The following is a 21,119-nucleotide window of genomic DNA, read 5'->3' as shown; positions in this document are numbered from 1 at the left end:
TATTCTCACATTGTTCCATGGAACAGTATTTTGCTGAATAGCACGTTTTTTTTGTAAAGAAGCGAGCATTCTTGCCAAGCACTACATTCCAAAACCTGAGAAAACTCAGGTCGTAGAATACAAGAATATGAGTAAACTTCCAGCTTTCCACAGAAGGTGGCAGCATTGGAAGCACTAATTTCAGTTTAAGAGTGCAAGTAAATGCCTACTTTTCTGAGAGAACTCCTTCTCTCTTCAGAGGATGTGGTGGCTGTGAACAGGAGTGCTTAGAAGCAGCCTTACTCTGTGTCTAGGGGACTTGAGGAGGAAGGAGGAATTGCATTCACACAGGTGCAATATGTTGATTGAACAGGTGTAAAGCCAAAAGGATTTCATATTAATTTAGCTTTATTTACTAATTTTGAGTATAATGCTTCTGGATTGCCTGTTGACTGCAGCTGACTCAAGAAGGAATTGCTGTATACTTGCAGTCTGAGTTCTTGATTATGAACCCTATCGTAGCAGTCCTGCTAGCACAGAGACCTTGCAGCCCCTTTGACGTGTTAGCACATACCAAAACTGCCCTGCTGGTTATCAGGTATCTCAACTGGGCAAGGAAGTGGTGACTGATAGATGCAGAGGTAGGTGTTGCTTAAGCATCACAGCTGTGATTAACCCTGCATATACTGCCAGTGCGTCTGAAGAATTCCTCAGGCAGGTTACCCAGAGCCACATGTGAAGCTGTTTTAAACTAGTGGTTTTCTAATCACTGTATGTTTAGTTCCTTTAATAGACTGGAAGGGCAGCTGAGACAGCACAGGGACATTATTCCCACCCTTTCTGCAAATTCATGAGGTCCCCATACCCTCATCCAAGAGGAGGGAAGAAGCAGGACTCTTGCAATCTAGTAGGAAGGAGGACAGGAAAATTGGATCTCACAGAGGAAGAGGTTTTTGCCAATGAAGAACTGCTGGCTATTGTGGCTGCTTGTGTATTGGGCAGATTTTTGCTTTCCTTCTGTTGGAATAGAAACAATATGTATATATATGTATGGCTGGGATATTCTACAGCAGGTATCTGCAGATGTTGTTTTCCTGGATGGCACGAAACGTTGTTAACCTGTCTCAAAGAAGGGATCCATCATGTATGCTGGAGGTATAGCTATGTTTGGCAGGAGATGACAAACACCTTAATAGATACTTACACAGAGAAACGTACCATGTGGTTCTGTGTGGGGGATTGGCCCTAAAGTGCAAAGAGTGCAAAGAAAAATAAGTGCAAAGAGACAGAAATTCTGCCATCAACCACGTTACTTTTATTTAATCAGTAAGGTGTGTTTTTAATATAAGTGGTTTTATTTTTTATTAATATTTCCTGCTGAGTTTTCAACAGTACCATACCCGAACAGTTTTACAAACGTAATGCTCAATACACAGTTTATTGCTCATTGTTTTTGTAGGAACATAACCTCTCTAATGGGAATGAATTTAAGAATGAGTAAGGCACCCTACTAATATGCTGATTTCATCTGTTGTAGCAACATGCATAAGATTTCATTTTGCTTTTCCCACTGTCCTTATTGGGTACGAAGTAAGTTAGACTGTATTATCTGCGCAAAGCCCAATGCCTTGCCTAAAAAGTCAAAACTTGAAAACACTTTCTAATTTTTAATGTAACCTCCCACCGTATAAAATTAGCTTTCATGTAGCATATCTTGATTTCTGTCTTATCTGAAGACAAAAGTTATTTCTGTTCTTCCCATGCCTTTGCTGTTACTAGGATACTTGCCTTGCAAGAGGACTGTTCACGTGCTACTTAAGACAGATGACCAGACTTGCTTTTTATCCACATTTTCTTCTTGCACTGACCCTGTTCAAAACACAGCAATAAAAAAGCAAAGGCATCTCCACCACTGGATTCAGATTGATACATTAGTTAAAATTTAAAACAGACTATAACATAACTCCCTAGTGCTCTATGGTTTCTTATTTAAAACTGTAACGTCCTTGCAAGGTAATATAAACATAACAGACAGTAATTGAATTTACCAGTTATATGGAGTATCTATTACAGATATGACAACGCCCAGCTGTACACAAACACCGAAATGCAAAATGCCTTTTAATTATATAAGTGATTACAGTACTCTTTTAAAGGAATCTTTTGGTTATATGTAAACACTACAGATAAGCCGCTTAAAAAAATAATACACACGTAAAATGAATACGGCATTGGCATAGTTTAAAACACAATAACTAGACCTAGATGTGGATATTGTCAGGGTAAAACAGCAGAAGTCGATCAGCCTAATGCTACAGAATAGCATGCTGCAATTTAGACTTGTTTGAAGAGCCAGAGCTTCTTTTTGTTCTCTCCTTTTGTTTTCTGAAGATTTTCACCTAAGGAATGGGCCAACTTATACTATGTTTGGCAAGACAATAAATGCTATTTTGAATGTTGCTGTTCTAATATTAAAAGCCATCTAAATTAACTCTCCTAAATATGTACTGGTTTAAATTAAAACCTCTAGGAATTACAGTCTATTTACTTGATGCTTTTGGTTAAGTGCAATTTGATGTATGCAGAATGCTGTTTCATTTAAGGTCATTCTTAGTAAGGCATATTAAAAATAAATACAAAAGTGACAATGTATTATTTAGTTTCTTGCTACAAAATCTTAGGCAAAAAATATTTTTGCGTGTAGTAATGGACTTTCTCCATTTGCTGGCTTATGGTAGTTAAAATTTGTGCATTAAGCTTAACTGCCCTTGTTGGAATGTGCCACTGCGCTATAGCCAAAGCTACATGCTAAAGATTTTGTTTCCATGCTCAAACACGGCTTGTACAAACTGCTTGAAGACTCTGTCCATGTAAGTGCACTTCCTTGGCCATATTCCTTCCAGAAAACCAATGTGGCCTCCACAAGAAGTCAGGACCAAAGCTACATTTGCATTTTGTTTGGCAGCTTCCACTGGTATAGCTAAAAGGGAAGAAAAAGAACTTCAGCTATTTATCATAGTATATATGAATAAACATGCACAATAAGCTTAAATGTATAGTAGGAGTTAGAAACAGAGCTGTGTCAAACGGCATTTCTATCTCTTCAACATTAACTCAGCTTTTCTGTGTGATTCTTCTGGCTGCCGTAAAACCTTCAGAAATCAAGTGTTCATGTTTTTCACCAAAAGGGTGGGGAGGGGCTGGAAAAGGCGGCCAGAGAGGTTCTGAATGCTCCATCCCAGCAGGTGTTCAAGGCCAAGTTGGACAGGGCCCTGAGCAACTTCATCCTGGGTTATTATCATTATCATATCTGTTTTTCTGTGCAATTACACCTGTATGTTTAGACCATACCATGAAAATATAGTGAGAGGTGGTGCTTGCTCTGAGGAACCTAAATACACAAGGTAAGAGAAAGATGAGGAAATGGGCTAACACTGTCACCATACCAACTGGACAACACAACGGCAGAGCTTTATGGAGCTGTGGTGTTTGTGCTCTTGATTCAAGAAATGGTTGTTTTAAGCAGTTTCCTCTGAAGTTTTGCATACACTTAACATGCTTTTCTCCTTAACAAGCAGAAATCTCCACTCCAGGCCTCAGCAAGGTTGCTAAAACCACTGCACATACAGCACAGATAGTGTCTTTTCTGAATGCTGTGTTATCTGGCTCCTGCCCATAATACAGATACTTGATTGTATACTGCACAAAGCCTATGAGCACCAGAGAGCAGTGGGAATTCTCTTGCAGAGTTGAGATTCTTCATTACTCTCCGCTGTCCATTTTTTTCCCATCCTTTTAAAGCTGCATGCATTTAAGTAGCTTGATTCCAGCATTTAGTAAGTGATTTTGATTCTTTAAGTGAAAGGAGCTGTGTTTCTCACTGTATCTGCAAAAAAATCCTTGACTTTTCCTTTGTTCAGCTGGAAAACTGGCAATGCCATATGCAGGACCTAGGTCTTTTATAGCAATGCTGAGGCAAAGCTAAAATGAAAAGTCAATGAGGCCGGCCAGACAAGAATAGGTAACAGCACTTTTCTGTGCTGGGTAAAGTGTGAGCCATATGCAGGTCTTTGTGAACATCATCTTCCCCATCCAGAGTGTTCCCTATTCTATCTTACATTCATTTACAGCAGAATTCTGCCACAGATCATTGCTCTTATCAAGAACTGCAGCACTGGGCTGAATATGTAGTCATTTCTTTCCATTTGCAGTGAGGATGATCAGTAGCTGCCAAGTTCGACCTGCTGTTACATTTCTGCTCTAACCTCCCCTACAGAGCACATTAAAGCCTGTCCATGGCACAGTCTCGACACAGTTAGGTCACCATTTGTACAGTTCCTCCCCAGCAGAGTTTCTTGCTCTTCAGCTTCTCAGGAGAGAACTGACAAATGTGCCAAAATGCAAATGATGCTTGGCAACCACATGGTGCTTCTCTCAAAGCTGTTTCCAGGGACTCTTAGCCATCCACTAATAAAGCCACAGCGCAACAGAGCAAATTCTGCAAAGTAAAGCGCAGACAAATGGAGCACTGGATGTGTTGCTCTCTGGGTTACAGGGCGGTATGCCAAAAGACACTACTGCTCATCTTTGTCCAAATCTAACCTTGTACATATGCTTCCAATGACCAAAATCTGTACTGCTGCTTGACCCAGCAGTGCACAGATCTGTACTACATGATCACAGAACCACAATGTTAAATGCACGTGCAGAATTGTTCAGAATCAATTAGTTGTGGCTTCCTTGCAGGACAACAGAAAAAACAAACCATGGTATTTACATAAGAGGATGCAAAATAACACCTAAGGGTCATCATACTAAGTTTGGATTCAGAGAGTCAGAGATGTTCAATAAAAAGTACTGTACCTAACTTCAAGGATAGGGTTTCAGCTTGGACACAACACACACCAGCAGCAATTAGCTAGCACTACTATGATGAAATTTAAGTTGGATGCTTAATATGCTGCTGAAAGTCTCTTCAGATGAAAAGTCAAATGTGACACTGACTCTGTGACACCAGCCCTTTAGGTTTGCTACTGCAAAACAGACATCGGAAGCATCAAGATGGGTGACCTCCAGTAACTGACTGCAGCAGCTGCAAATTCTAGGTTGTTAATCAAGGTGCCCTGTGTTTCCTACCAGCACTCAGTGTGAAAAGTTGTTGCATGTGGCACCAACTAAAAAGGAGTCAAGGATACACATACATAACAAAGTCATGCTATTATCTGTAAATCAGACTGGTGACCCATTCTAGAGTAAACTAATCACCATCACAACAACAGTGCAGTGCTGTGAACAAAGAATAAACAAATGCCTATTCCCACACACATTTTCATTGGGAAAGGCAAGCTAGAGTCAGGGTCCAAGAGAGGATGGACAGTCTCTAACAGACTGTAACATTCATTGTTTCAGATCCTTCACAACGCTCTACCTCACCTCCCTCTACACTGCAAGAGGCTAAGGCATTTTTTATTGTTTAGTTCTAACAATAGGTTTGATACTTAAACAAGAGACCATCCTTATAATCCACTGTTCACCACAAGACATGTTTCCTTTAGGGACCAGCTCCACAGAATCACAGAATGACCCGGGTTGGAAGGGACCTCAAGGATCATGTAGTTCCAACCCCCCTGCCTGGCAGGGTCACCAAACATACACCTTTACTAGATCAGGTTGCCCAGGGCCCCGTCCAACCTGGCCTTGAACACCTCCAAGGACGGGGCATCCACAACCTCCCTGGGCAGCCTGTTCCAGGGCCTAACCACTCTCCTAGTGAAGAACTTCCCCCTAACATCCAACCTAAATCTTCCCTCCTTCAACTTGGATCCATTTCCCCATGTCCTGCTATTGTCAGCCCTTTCAAAGAGTTTCCAAGAGAGGAGAGATCCAGGAGAGATCCAGTACAACCATATTCCAGGGGACTCAGGAAATCATCCATGAGTAAAAAATTATCTTCAGAATGACTAGCCAGGTTTTACATTTTGATACAGAATTTAAGATCATGGCCACATCCATTATCATATCCAAGTCAGTATGTGCTTGCAGCAGGAAAGTAACTCAAGCAGAAAAAATAAGTCCTACAGAGGCTAGTAAATAAAACTCTGTCTTACTACATTCCTGAACTATTAATTGTTGAAAGTCAAGTATCCTGGAAGAGTATTACTATGTTTGCCTAGATCTTACATTTTTTTTTTAGCTCTCTGCTTTGGCCAGTGTAAGGGATGGGTGGCTGTCAGCTCTTTGTATTGCTCCTGAGTAGCATGGACAGTTTTTGTTCAAGGAGGAAAAAAACCACAAATCTGACTTTTTTCCTAGTGCACTCCACTGGAATGGCCCTTATCTCTTCACGTCACATTTGTCTCTAACAGGTCTTCAAAATACTAACGTAAAATTTGTGCATTTTTCAGTATATGTTTTACACGCGGGCAATACATAAACAGAGCATACATGCGTATACAGTATCTTCCAGTTCCTACATTCTTCCATTTGCTGTTCTAATCTGTTCACCAATTTCGATTTTGTGATTCATTCTACAATAATCTCACTTGACTCGTGGTAACAGAAGAAAATTTCCCTGAGATAAATCAACTGAATGAACTTTGTATTTAAAGGTATCAGGTGTTGACTGCATTGGTGCCCTCAACCAGCTGTTCATTACAGTGATTTTCTTCTGTATTAACTTTTGTTTCTCTCTCTTCCTTCTCAGACACTGTAACCAACACACAGATTGCAGGAATAAGCAGATCTTTTTTGAGACAGTTAGGAACAGAGTTAAAGATCAAAAGCACAGTGTTCATAATGATTGCATGTCTGGCTAAAAATAGGAAGAGAAAGGAAAGCAAGGTATTTAGCCAGTAAGTTACTATCTAAAATTGCTGCTTCATCCAGTTGGGTTTTTATTGATTATAATGTGTCCCCTTTTAGAAGTTCACCTCCTCTGTATCTTTTCTCCTGCCCTAGATTTTGGCCTGCATGCTAACTTATGTTTTTTCTTCCTATTTAGTTTTCAGGGATTGGATTTCATGTCATTGGAACCATGAACAACAACAAGGGGACTTTGAGTCATCTGTAACATAAGCAAATTGTTTGTAGGGACTAGGGAAGAAATGGTAACAGAGAATATTTGCTTTAAATTCTGTTGAACTCTGGATGTCTACAGTCCAGACATCTATAACTAAGCTCCTTGTTACAGGCTGTCTCCATACTTAGTAAATAGAAACAGGCACATTTGGAAGGGCAATATGTCTGGTATCTTTCTTACAGTGAAAAAATTCACACCCCAAATGCACATATTTCTTTGCTGTTATATAGAGACTAAGGGCTAATGGCTGCCACCCCACGTGCTTCTTCTGCATTCTGTTCTAATCAGGCTTCTCTGTACCCAGCTATTTTGTATCTGTTTTATACTAAGTAAACTGCAAGACTGACCCACTCCTGGAGGCTGTGATCCTATGGGTAAGTAATTACATACAACTTCACACACAGTTCATTCTCAGACCTTTATAGTTTGTCTTAAGGATTGTACAAATAGAGAAATATATTTTTTAAAAAAGCTAAACTTACCATGACCTGGTGAGAAAACATCATCCACAGAGTTTAGGCATAATACTGGAATGCCTACAGACTTCAGCTTGCGACACGGGCTGGCATCCTCATAGTAATCATCAATTGTACGGTAGCCAAACATGACAGAAGTGAACTGTTTATCGAATTCTCTAACAGTTCTAGCCTGAAGTACAGAATTCAAACAGGGAACCATGTCAGCATTTGGAAAACACCATCAAGATAAAGTGAAAGTAACATTTTTGCATACCTTCATCACAAGATCCATATCAAATAATTTCTCCAGCATTTGCCGATGCCTAAAGAGAAAGGGATAAAAATTGTAGGGTTATATGAACAGATGTAGAAGCCCTCTGCTCCATAGATACATTTGTATAGATAACTCCCTATCAACAACATGCTTGTTTTTAATTTTATTGTATGAAAAATCTGCCTGTGGAAATCAAGAACATAAGAAATCGCTTGTTTCTATGCAGACACATCCAGCAACATAGTCAAACTCTGCATTAGTCATAAGAAAGATGCTAAAGTTCAGAGAATTAAATACTCGAAATACAAAACACAACCTAATTTTACAAAGCAAAGGACAAACTAATCCTCTTTGTGCTTTTGCAATCAAAGCTGACTTAAAAGAATTCGTATATGTGATACATACACATAAGTATACAACTCAAACTCTATACGCGTGGATGTCTAAAAAGTTAAATCAGTTAATTCCATAACTCCAGAAGGACATTAGTTTTCTGCTGACTTTATTTAGTCACATTCATGACAATTTTTCCTGCAAAGATCCCTTTGATTTCAAAGCCCATAGAAGAATGCATGCAGGACAACTTTGTGAAATGTTGTTACAGCACAAATTTTGCCAGCATTATTGTACCTGCTGCAGACCTTATGCTAACATCCTGCCATCCTGCCAAGTAGTTTAGAAGGCAACTCACCTGCTGATAGACGATTGTAGACAAGTAGTCAAGTAATAGTTGAAAAGAAGCCAGTTTAGTGGCTTCTCCAGAGATTCTACAGATTCAAAAACATTCCAACCCGCAGAGAAAATTGCAGCTGCCATTAAAGGAGTGTCTCTGCCAGTTTTGCCCAGGTAATTTAAAAGAAGCATGCTACAAACAGAAATGAGAAACAGAAACACATATATTATCAAGTTGTTTGCTTCAATCTAAAGCACACATAACAATCAGCCACCTTTTTGTCTGCTTTTCCTTACAGTTTATTGTATGAGCCTTACAGCTGTGTCTGATGCTTCTAGAAAGTAGTCAACGTCATCAACATATGACTCAAGAAGTTTTCTTTCTCTCTCTACATTCAGAAAGGAACTGAGTGCGCTGTGTGGGATGTGGGTAGAAGTGCATTTAAAAATAAAGATATATCTACTAGTCTTATTTATATCACTGAAAGGGAGGAAAACATCAAGCAAATATACCTGACTCACAGAACAGGTATTCTTGACTGTTAGTAGTTTTTACAATTTTACAACTCTTAGACTTCCTGAGCCAGTAAATCTAATCAGTCTGCCTGATAAATGCACCCCTGGCACACTTGCATCATTATGAAGCTGTCTTTGGAATGGAATATAATACCTTTACCCCACCTCAGACATATGAGAGAACACAGCCTCTTTTCCTTAACAGAAAGCATGAATCATAGAATCATAGAATTACCCAGGTTGGAAAAGACCTTGAAGATCATCAAGTCCAACTGTAACCTAACCATAGTACTCTAAAAACCCTCTGCTAAATCATATCCCTGAGCACCACATCCAAACGGCTCTTAAACACATCCAGGGATGGCGATTCAACCACTTCCCTGGGAAGCCTATTCCAGTACCTAACTGCCCTTTCTGTAAAGAAGTGCTTCCTAATATCCAAACTAATGAAAAGAATGAAGTGGTAGATAATTAATAAAACTAAAAATCATGACCCAAATAGATAGTATAAATCTTGCCTTTCTGACCAATTGCAACTTACAGACTGTACTGCTGATGTTTAATTAAGTTGGAAAAAAAGGGAGAGTTCATGAGTACCTGACCCTTCAGATGTTCAAAAATTAAATTAGTGAGAAGACAGATAATAAAGGAAAAATATCAACAGCAAAGCTGTAAGTATTACTTGACTGCTTGATACCCCAAGGCTTCCAAGCAGCATTTTAACATCAGGTCTTGAAGCCAAAACATTAGAAGCTCCACAAATTAATACAGCCTCCTGGAACACCAACACTGTATACTTTGGCTTCATCTGTTGCACTATGGGAGACAGCAGCCTATAGCAATGACAATGTGAATCAGCCTGCCATCACAGAGAATTTATCCCTGCACACTGCCCACCAAATTGAAGGATAGCAGTGCAGAAGGGAGATGTAGGTTACTGCCTACTCACCAGTTGGTAGGAACAAGCAGAAGAATAACTAACAGTGCTTGGGAATGTGTACCTGCAAACTACTCAAGCTAAACCCAGTGAGGAAAGCTGCCTGTGACACATATAGGAGTTAGGTAGTGTGTGCTCCCCTTCAGTCACAGAAAAGGAGGAACACATGAGCCATGGGTCTATATACTCCAAGAAGAAAAATGAGCCATAAACCAATAAAAAATGTTGCAGTAGTAACAGAAACCACTTACAACTTTACAAAACATATGTAGGGGGAGATAAGGTTTAGGAATATTTCTGTTAGAAAACAAAGTCCCTTTCCATAATAATATATACCAAGGATCTGATGATCATTTACATTTACGTCTTTGTGAAGTGAATGTCTATTTTTTTTTTTCTCAAATGGGCAAATATGTCCTTTGCAGTTGCAAAAAGACAAAGCTGCCATTCCAAGTGCCCTCAACAGGCTGTAGAAATAGACTGGTAGACACCTTGTGAAGCTCAACAAAGGGAAATGCTAAGTTTTACACCTAAGACAGATTCATGACTGGAGAAAAAGTGGCACTGCTTCTAAAAACGACTTGGGCAAGCCAAGCACAGATGAGCAACGCACCCTTGAAGCAATGAAGAAGATTAACAATATGCTTTGTTAGTACAAGCAAAATATGCAGGTCTAGACAAGTAAGTATTTCCCTGTTCTTGGCACTTATGAGGTGTAGCGGGCCTGATTTTGGGCTTTCCAGAAAGACTGATATTGACAAACTGAAGAGGATCATATCTCTTTATACTGAATACACTGGCCAAATTTCAACAGCAGCAATGGAAAAACATTGGCATAGTTATTTAAAAGACTTTGAAGTTTCTGACTCAATTAATAACTACAATGCTTGAATAAACCTATATTTACCCCAAGGTTCCTACAAGTCATTAGTAGATTAATGTCAATGCACAGCTCTATTATCTGCCCTCTGTCCATAAAACTCATGACAAAGAAGTCTCAAAGTTTCTACTGTGCCTGCAGAAGGGAAGCTCCCTTCTCCTCCATTTTTTTTTTTTTGTTCAAGAGTCTGTCTGAACATTTCTCCTACTTTCTAGCAGTGATTTTTCTAGCAACTGTTCTATCACTATCTGTTCTAGCTATGCTTTCTGGACACAAGCCAGGACACAACAAGTCTTAACACCACATGCTAAAAATCAACCCATGCTGGCTTCAGTAACAATGCTACTACTTGCTTTTGAGCGAGACAGAGCAGATACTCACACCTCTTCCAGCAAAACCTACCCACAAACTGCAGAGCCTGGGCAGACCAAAAATCTTTTTAAAACCTGTAAATTCCAGAGACTGTTAAAAAACATGGTACATTAACTCTAGTTTCTATTTCGTATTCCTTTGTTACAAAGATGGTCTTCATAGCTCCCATAGATTGTATAGCCCACCTGTTCCTCTGTCAATCCATCTGTGTTCCCTGTTTGTCCCTATGGTGTCCTCCCCTCAAATCTTTTGAACACTGGCTGCTTTCTGACTTACCTGACACAGAGCTGAAAGCCTCAAAGAAATTAAGCTTCTGAGAGTCTTCTGAATATTCACAAGTACAGACAGACCAAAATCAGTTGCAGTAAGTATTGCAGGATAATTACAATTTACAATCATGCTGTAACAGTCTTATTAAGATCACAGATAAACTGAGACTTCTGTTACATAATACCTTACCCTCCCATAGAAACACCTGCTGCCATGAAGGGAGCTGAGGGGTGCAAGTTGTGTATGTGATGAATCACTGCCTCCAAATCCTCCGTGTTAGCTGCACAGTAAGTCCTTGGAGTCTGTAAGGAGTCATAGGGAAAAATGCCACCATAAGCTTTTTTATCAACCTTTAAGGACAAAGCAAACTGTACAGTGGGACATTTATATAACAAGATAAATTTAACATTTATCCTGAAAGTGGACTAAATAGCAAATAGAAACCCAAGCATTTCAGGAGGAGGTGGATGAAGGAGACTCTTGCTATCATTACAAAATAAGATTGGTAATAAAGATGTTCACTACCTGCAACTATTAAATCATTATGCGAAATCTAACCACAGAGTCACTAGCTAAACTAGATAAAACTAGATAGACACCAGTATTTTTAAGATATCCTAAGGAAATGAAGACACATCATAAAGGCTATAATTTACCAATTAATTAAAAAAATCCATGACAGTTTGACCATCGTCCACATTCAAGTGCCAAAGAAAATATAGATTTCAAGTTCTGTCAGCTCAAACTTGAAAGTTAGACTGTATTTAGATTCTATACAGAATATGAGCCAATAAATAAAAATCCCGCACTGCAGTTTACCCAATTTACTACCATACTCTATTAACAAAAGCAGCGGGACATACATATTATATCCCTTCTCTATCTACCAGATGCAACTCTTCAGATCTTGAACTGGAATGTGAAATGCGTCCCACTGCCATCACTGGGATTTGGATGATCTGCTCCCTGCTTACCTGAAGGTAAGATAAGCCTGGCTTTTGAGCCTTATCTGCATAGACAACTACCACAGGTCACAACCTGAAGGCTTTGTAGAGCAGTGTAAGGGAGTTAAATACTTTTAGGAACAGTAGGAATCACAGAGATTTGGGTGTTTTTTTTTCTTTTCTAACCATGTTGTCTAGATTTCTTCAACAGAACTTGAACTCTGCAGTTGTTACTAAACATATTAGTGACCTTGACTTAAGGTAGTGGCAGGCCTGCCAGAATTCAGTACAAAAACCATCAAAACTAACTATAAAAGTATTCTATTTTAAATTAACTGATTTTATTTTTGTTGCTTGAAGCAACACCGTATTTTAAGGTGATTTTTTTTCTCCTTTTTTGTTGTTGTTTTAAACTGTTTTCAGTTAAACAGCTTGGATATTTGTGGACAATTTTATCAAGTTTAATTAGAAGGAGCTAATTACTTAAAGTACATTGAACGTGGTGAACATTAAAATGTTGAAGTAAAAAAGAAAGGAGAGAAAACCTAAATCTGGATAATGAAAACATGAAGATGTTTTCCATTTATGTTGCATTCCCAATTCTCATCCACATGAATCACGGTGCCCTTTACTACATCCTATTAATTATAAATGGTGTGAATGTGTTTTATTTTAATTAAGTTGTCAAGTTTACAAGGAAAAACACATTATTTTTGGTAACTAAGGTCTAATGTATTCTAAGTGAATCTATATCAAATTAAGAGTTTATAAAACTGTAAGTGGCTGAACTTATAAAACTATAGTTTATAAAACTATTTCATTTCAGTTAATTCCTGATACTTTTATCAGGATACCTTTTCATTGTACTAAGGCATTTTAAGACTGTCTTAGTTCACATTGGCTGTGGTCATTTATTATTTGATGATTCTGCAACAGTAATTCACAGTAACTTTTAATTAAAAAAAAAACAAACAAACAACCATTTCATTTATTTAACTGATTCCCTATGTAGCTATCACATAGTGTAAATTTACATCCATCTTTAAAGAGGCGAGAAAAATAATTACTTGCATGACTAATTTCCACAGTGCTGCTCAACCATGTTTCAAACTCATTAACTAGGGATTTCATATTGAAATGTAGAAACCCCCTTACAGAAAACGTTACAATTTCAGCTGTTTTGCTCCACAGTAAGATCTTAAAATGCTTAAATATGTAAATCCGATTACACTAAATTACACACAGTGCTCCCAAACAAGAGATCTTTTCTGTTAGCGCTTCAGAAATTCATCAATAAGGACTTTGTGTGTCACAAAACTGCTTTGTACATCCATCTCCAGAAGTATGCAGAAAAATACCCTAACATGGCAATATTTGCATTGAAATATTTTATCTGATTATGGGAAAACGTTCAGAGCTTTTTAAGTTTGAAACCAGGGGATTAAAAAAAAAATGCAAAACAATACTGAGTATTATGCACACTCATACCAGCTGCAAAATTCTTAGCAAAACACATATGAAGAAACAAAGCTTATTCAGCAGTATTTCATCACAGCTTGTGCCCAGCTGCAGGAAATGTTTAGCTTCACAATCTCATCATCTGTGGGACTGCCAGTTATTCCTAGGCAAACGTGACACACAGCAAAGCTATTTTGTAGCTAAGTTTGTGTCATAACTGCAGAGAAATACAGAAGAACACATTTTATTTTTAGGTATGGCTATCCATATAAATCTGCTTCGTTAATTCAGTAACACATAATACAGATCAATTTTAACAGGACAGCTTTTTAACCATATCAATATTTAGCCTTAATTGATATGGGCAGTTGTGCAAGCAATTATCACTGTTCCTACTGCAAAAGAATTTTGCGTTGATCAGTTGTTCTCTGAGATTTAAAATCACAGAATCACAGAATTATCAAGGTTGGAAAAGACCTTGAAGACCATCCAGTCCAACCATCACCAATACTTCCCAGCTAAATCATATTCATCAACACAACATCCAAATGTTTCTTGAACACTCCCATGGTCGGTGACTCCACCACCTCCCTGGGCAGTGCATTCCAATGCCTGACCACCCTTTCTGAGAAGTAAATAAAAGTTTATATCTCCTTGTTATTGATCTACCAGATGAGATGTTCTTCTCTGTGTTTTCAACATACACTACGAGCTTCTCTCATTTAAATAGTGCCTTACAAATAGACAGTGATGGTTACATATCCACTGATTACACGAGAGATGTTTATCTTAACATTCATCCTTACCAGAAGCTCCTCACCAGCAATTCCTCGATTGTTAAAAACCACGCATCTGAAAATTGAGATAGTAAATTCCATTATATAGATTGTTTGTTCATCTAAAAAACAATGTGCATACAAATGAAAATACATAAAGAGATGCAAGCCAATTCTAGGCGTAAGTTCAGCACATAAATATTTACTGTTCTACAAGTGCTGAAATCTGACAGGAGCAGGATGACCTTTATACCAGAATGGGATTTCACTGAAGTCAGTGTGACTGTAAGGGAACTCTGTGATCTGTCAGTCTCATCTGCAGGATGAGAACTGCATGGCTTACCTGACAACACTGCACGGATCTCGCTCTGCCTGCACTCAGAGCTGGCCAATTACGGGCTGTAAGTTATGCCAGTGCAGTGCTGAGCCTAAAGCAATGCTCTGTAGAAGGAGAGCTATGTGCAGACATTCTCCATATCACATCATTTTATGAAACAGCAATAAATGACCCAATTCAAAACTACAACGGCTGCATCTAAATTTTGTACAAGATCCTGGGGCCACTTTTTTTTTGTCTTGCACAGCAATGTTTCTGCTTTCTCTATGCTGGAGTTGCTGAATTTTCTAGCAGTTACGTATTACCTTAGCAATATATGCTTTCTTAACAAATCTTATTTCTCTATTGCTTTTCTATCACGTCATTGGAATGACTTTGTTAAATAAAATATACACATTTAAATGGGTTAAAGGCATGTGAAGAAACAAATAATGAAAAAAAAAAAAAAAGATTTACTTTGCTGTTTTCCAAATGTTGCTGTTTAAAAACAAAGCTGAAAGTTCTCCTTTGCAATGTCCTATTTCCCTTTGTTAGGTGATCAAATGCAGCTTTTTCATTCGGGACTATTTTAAAAGCAATTCTAAGTTGTTGATTTGGGGTCTTTCTTCCTCTAGTGCTGTTTACATATAAATGTGGAAGCGATAGTTATTTTGAAAGCAGTTTGAACAGTTAAGAGTGCTGCCGTACTTTCACAATTTATAAAGCAGTCGCCCAGATGTCCAAACAGAGAACAAACAGCCAGAACTGAGCATAAACACTCATATATACTTGAGGAACTTCATATTGTCAATACCAGAAACCAGTCTGCAATTATAAAATGCCACATTTCAAACAGCAACAATGACAACGTATTTTAATGCATGGTTGCAGGAATATGATTACATAAAGGAATTCACTCATTGACTAATCCACTTACTATACCCAATTCTGACCAGAAGCCTTAATAACAAAACTAAATTACACAGTGGCAGTCAAGAGGCGACAAACCTCTTCCTGCAGCATTACCAGTACGAGTGGGTTGGCTTCCCTTTCTGCACTCAAGAATTGAAGGCTACTGAATCAGGCAGTTCTGGCATTCAGCAGCTGACCTCCTCCAAGGCCTGCTGCCAGCAGTCCATCCACACAAGGCTTTGTGAAGCTGAATACAAACCCCTTCTCAAGGAAGTGTAAAGGTACACAAGTGCTGATGTTATAGTTTAGGATACGGCAGCAAAGACCTATGCAGACATAGCTTGTTTTCACTGCAATTTCTGGAGCACATCTGTAGACACTACAACAGATTTTTAGAATTTACTGCCCATTACATAATTTGGTGATTATTATTATTATTACCTCTAATACTTTCTTACATAAACCAATTTCCCTAAATCTCATTTGCTTTAGGAAGATTCCTCATACATACACATATTTGATCTTGCACACAAAATACAAGTAATGAAATCCAACAGCACCTATATCCCAGTGTTTCACTTTGATGGATCATATGAAGAATGTAGGATTCCTTGCTTGTTCCCGTCAGACCAGGCAATAACAGGACTGTAGGTCTTGTGCTGGCATCCGGATAATATAAGCTGTCATTATTATCAAACCAATCCAACGAAATCTGTCCTCCATCTGCTGTTCTAATGAGCTCACTGAAAGGCACATTTTAAGACAACCATGATTAGATTTAAAATATATGCATTCTAATAAAAGTGCTTAAACTGTAAATTTTACCAGGTATGAAATCTGCTTTGTTCATTGTGTTTTAACACTAAAAGTACCACCTGGGTATGTTTACAGATATAACAGGTGACAGGAGTTAATGCAGTTAGTTCATGGCACAACTCCAGCTTATGCTCAACGAAGAGCTGACCTTTCATCATTTGCTGTTGATGTAGTGGAAGTTTGTAACTAACGTGACTTTTGGCACTGCCTCCTATTTTATGTGGGTTTGTCTACTACGGTTTTCTTTTCCTTTGTGTGGTCTGAGAACCTTTTGATAGCACTTTGGGCAGTGTGTTGAATATCTATCGTGGTTTTTTAACTCTACTCAAAGAAGCAGTGTGTCTAACTGATGACACTTTGCTATGATTTTAACACGTGGAACACAGACAGACACTATTCCATCTTTACAGGATCAGCAAAGACAGAATTTCACCCTATACCAACTTTGCTAGCATGAACTCTTAAAACACATATCTTAAGAATGTAACAAACGTGATACTGTCCCAAGAAGCTAAGCATGCATTAAACAAAGTGTTGATGGTTTCAATGCATATATCTTATTTTGTTTGGTTGGTTTGTTTTAAATAGAAACATGCAGCATCTTCCCCTTTCTCTGGTTATGTATACATTGCGTGAGAGAGTTAATGTAGAAACTACCAAAATTTAAGTCCTCTTTGCATTTGATTTTTCACTTGAAAATACAGTTTTGATAGAAATTACTACAGATTTTAAAGCTAATCAGCCTTCTTGAACTCACAGAGCCAGCTTTGCCCTTTCTTAGTAATGGGCAGTAGATGCAATGCTGGCATGTACTGCCAACACAATCTCCAATGGTGCAAATTAAGCTTTGCCTCATGGAACTACATTTCTTTCCTCACAAACCTTGCAACAGAGAGCATACAAGCAGGGCTACAAAAAGTGGACATGGCCATGCCACTGAAATGTTTCCTAGTTACTAAAACTAAGGGTAGCTGCTAAATGCTAAATCTATTCTACCATGCAAACAGAGCTGAAACAACTTGTGCTGCATCCAGGTTCCGGAGCATAAAAGTATTTCTCCTTAGCTCTTGTGCCAAATGCCTCACTTGCCAGACTTAGTCTCACTTCTGTGTAAGAGAGATCAGCTAAGGACAAACAATACATTTAATTTCTTTCCTCTTAAAATTTAGGCATTAAAGAACACATAAACCTGAGAGGTAAAACTAACTTTGAAAATTCCAGAAGTCTCATATATTCAGAACTGGGCTGAAAGCAGCCATGCTATGATTAAGGTTGAACATATTGGTTAAATGGATAGACAGAGTGATAGCATTACCTTTCCAAAATGAAAGCATTCAATCACCAGAATATTTGATGCACCAGATGACTCTGCTGCCATCCAAAGGAACCTCAACAGGATGGAGAAATGGGTTCACAGGAACTACTTGCAGTTCTACAAAGGGATGTACCAAGTCCTGTACCTGGGGAGAAACAACCCCCAGGCACCAGAACATGATGTGAGCTACCCGGATGGAAGGCAGCTCTACAAAAAAGGACCAGGGGTCCTGGTGAACACCAAGGTGAAGGTGAGTCAGCAGTATGCCCATGCCACACATAAGGCTGACAGTATCTTGGGCTACACTGGGCAAAATCTCACCATCAAGTCAAGAGAGGCGATTCTATTCAGCTCTAGCAAGGCCACATCTGGAGTGCTGGGTCTAGTTCTGGGTCCCCCAGCACAAGAGAGACATGGACACACAGCATAGAGTCCAACAAAGGGCATGAAGATGCTGAAGAGCCCAAAACATCTCTCCTGTGAAGACAGGCTGAGAGAGCTGGGCCTGCTCAGTTCAATGGGGTAGTTATCAACATGTACAAATACCTGAAGGGAGGGAGCAAAGAGGACAGAGCCAGGATCTTTTTAGTGGTGTCCTATGCCAGGACAAGAGGCAGTACGCACAACTGGAATACAGGAGGTTCGCTCTGAATATGTGGCACTTATGTGCCATGTGTACAATGGAACACTGGCATAGGTTGTAGAATCTCCTCCTTGGAGTTCTTCAAAAGCTGCTGGGACACAGGCCTGGGCTATGACTTTCTAAACTTACTGCATATTGAAACTGGGACAGAAACAGTACCAAGCCTAGGACAGAGTTGTAGAGATGGGCATAAAGCAAATACATGGGCACAAGCTTGTGACCCAGAGTAAGGTGACCATTGGCTACACAAACAGTCACTTTCCAGAAGAAAGGCACTTACTTTCTGTACTGGACTTGGGGTCTAGAGGTGATAAAGGGACGTAGGAGTGTTTGCACCCGACCTTCCCAGCACCAAATCGTGGGATAGTAAGTTTCTGTCACAACAGGACAATACTCTTCCAGAAAGCGGCAGAAACGCTCATTGCTTGCCACCAGCTGGGGTTTCTAGGAAGAGAGACTACAGTCAGGAATGGGCATTCAGAGGAAAAAATAAATAAATAAGTAATAAATCAACAAAAGTCCATTTATATCCTCTCCCAGACGACCGATTTCTTTAATGTATTTACTTACATAGTGAAGATATAAGTAAACAAAAACCAAATGAAATGCTAAAATTGTGCAACTGAAAAACAAAAATCACTAAGCATTACGGATTCCTTACCTATTTCTGATAATATGCTATTCCAGCTCTACTTCTACCAGCGTCACACCTTTCCCTGAGGAGCCAAAAACACAGTGTAACACTGCAAGTGAGAAAGTCCATATTGCATCCATTTTCCTGTATGATGCAGAAATGAAGCTTAACCAGGGATGTGGACTGTTCTCTTGCAGTTCCTATTTTAACCTGGCAGTACACTCCCTCTCCAGCACACACTGCATTGGTACTCACCTCTGTAACGCTCTGCATGCGGATATATTTCTCACAGCTTCAATTCCAATTAATGTGGAAATCATCATACCAAGCGACTCAAATTTTAGCAACCATATTTCTTAAGCTTCCCTTTCACACTGACTCTCCAGCATGCAGGCAGTAACAGGACAATTACAGAAGATTTGGAGAGAACCGTTACACACACGGCAGCAGCAGCCTGTCCTCCTGACCCTTTATTTTCCTCCTCAGACGAAAAGAAAGCGTCCTTTTTCTGACAGAGAGGAAGGCAATGTTCTCAGCAATTCTACAGGAGAATGCAAGTCTTTCCCGGCCTTAAATCTTTACATATGTGTATTTTCAGTTGGTTAAGCACTCAATGTGGCACTCACTATTAGTCCGTGGGGCCGCTTTAATAGGTAATAATAGGTAATAGTCTCGTGCGGGTTGGAAGGGACCTTAGAGATCTTTTAGCTTTAGATGGGATCAGGCTCGCTGTACCCAAATGATGTGTGAAATGATGTGTGAAAAGATGTACAAGGGTGGTAGAGCCCTAAAACGCAGCAGCAGCAAGTCCAACAGTACTTAACCCAGCACTGAGGGCAGACACAAGGGCAACAACCCCACACCCGGTCTATCATCAGAGCAGGGATTCCTCAGACCGTTCCGAGTCACCGCTTCCCACCTCATGCACTGCGGGACACCATCAGGCAAAGCCCCTCACCCCACTCCTCCGGGCCGGACCCCCCCCTTCACAGAATCACAGAATGACCCGGGTTGGAAGGGACCTCAAGGATCATGTAGTTCCAACCCCAACATGATCCTTCCAGCCCCAGGGCCGCGTTTCGTGCTGCGGGAGGCCGCACAGCAAAGCTCGAGGTTCTTCCACGGCCCGGCCCGGCGGAAGGGCCCTCTGCGGGCTGACCCCACCGCAAGGACGCCGGGCATCCCCGGCACGGGCAGGGAGGGGACGCTTTGCCCTGCCCGCCTCCTGCCACCCGAGGGCCGGGGGCCGAGGTGACCTTGGCGGGACGCTGTCGGCGGGACACCTGCGGAGCCCGGCCCGCCGCCCTCCCGCTCACCTTGGCGATGCTGCTGAGGTAGTAGCAGGCGTAGGCGACGCCGAAGCCCAGCACCAGGGACAAGCCCACGCCGGAGCCGAAGAGCCCCACGCGGACCTGGCTCTCCAGGTAAAGGGACAGCTCCCGGGTCAGCACCTGCCAGTCCATCGCTCCGCACCGCCGCCCGCAGCCGGAGCGAAGAGGAGGAGCCGCCGCCCGGCTCCCGCTGTCCGCCGGCTGCGCACGGCGCCGGGCACCGCTCCGCGTTACAGCGCCGCCGGCGCCATGCCCGGCCCGCCCCCGGCCCGCCCCGGCCTGCGGGGAGCGGGCGGCCGCCAGGCCCGGGGTGTCAGGGGGCGGCGTGAGGCGGTGCTGGGGGCGGAGGGTCCGGCAGGGCTGGGCCGTGGCGAGCCTTGGATATAGGCTGGTCCTTTCCTAGAGTGCCCCAGCCCTGCGCCTTCCCTTCACGTGGGACGTCCTGGAGACGGGGGCAGAGGGAGAGGCTGGTGCCGACTTATGGGACCCAGTGAGTGCGGTACTGCCCCTGTCCGCACGCTGTTATTTGAACAGGACA

General features: G+C 40.7%; 1 protein-coding gene across 2 annotated transcripts; it reads right to left on the bottom strand.

Moving 5' to 3' along the window:
* Positions 1-1,271: 1,271 nt before the first annotated feature.
* On the bottom strand, positions 1,272-20,788 carry ABHD3 (abhydrolase domain containing 3, phospholipase). Of its 2 annotated transcripts, XM_015855438.3 has the most exons (9): positions 20,567-20,788; positions 18,897-19,060; positions 16,403-16,585; positions 14,645-14,690; positions 11,626-11,738; positions 8,481-8,654; positions 7,790-7,838; positions 7,540-7,705; positions 1,272-2,959 (listed from the first exon to the last, which is right to left on the bottom strand). In XM_015855438.3, exons 1-9 carry the CDS (start codon positions 20,711-20,713, stop codon positions 2,781-2,783), a joined length of 1,221 nt encoding a protein of 406 aa, XP_015710924.1. In that variant the 5' UTR covers positions 20,714-20,788; the 3' UTR covers positions 1,272-2,780. The 2 variants fall into 2 exon arrangements, with proteins under 2 accessions (XP_015710924.1, XP_085395724.1); XM_085539598.1 differs by lacking the exon at positions 18,897-19,060.
* Positions 20,789-21,119: the final 331 nt, after the last annotated feature.

The sequence above is a fragment of the Coturnix japonica genome, chromosome 2 (assembly GCF_054131305.1).
Source record: "Coturnix japonica strain WE chromosome 2, WE-NBRP24, whole genome shotgun sequence".
NCBI lineage: Eukaryota > Metazoa > Chordata > Aves > Galliformes > Phasianidae > Coturnix > Coturnix japonica.
The sequence above is the reverse complement of the archived record's forward strand: the minus strand, read 5'-3'. Positions and strand labels throughout refer to the sequence as shown.

What these genes read in the sequence shown, in the direction of transcription:
- ABHD3 (XM_015855438.3), bottom strand. Translation starts at nt 20,713, where the DNA reads ATGGACTGGCAGGTGCTGACCCGGGAGCTGTCCCTTTACCTGGAGAGC. An exon ending in CCCCAAGTCCAGTACAGAAA is followed by an intron (nt 16,586 to 18,896) that starts GTAAGTGCCTTT and finishes TGTGCCTTTCAG; the next exon opens with TGAGCTCATTAGAACAGCAG. An exon ending in AGTGAAACACTGGGATATAG is followed by an intron (nt 14,691 to 16,402) that starts GTGCTGTTGGAT and finishes CTCAATTTTCAG; the next exon opens with ATGCGTGGTTTTTAACAATC.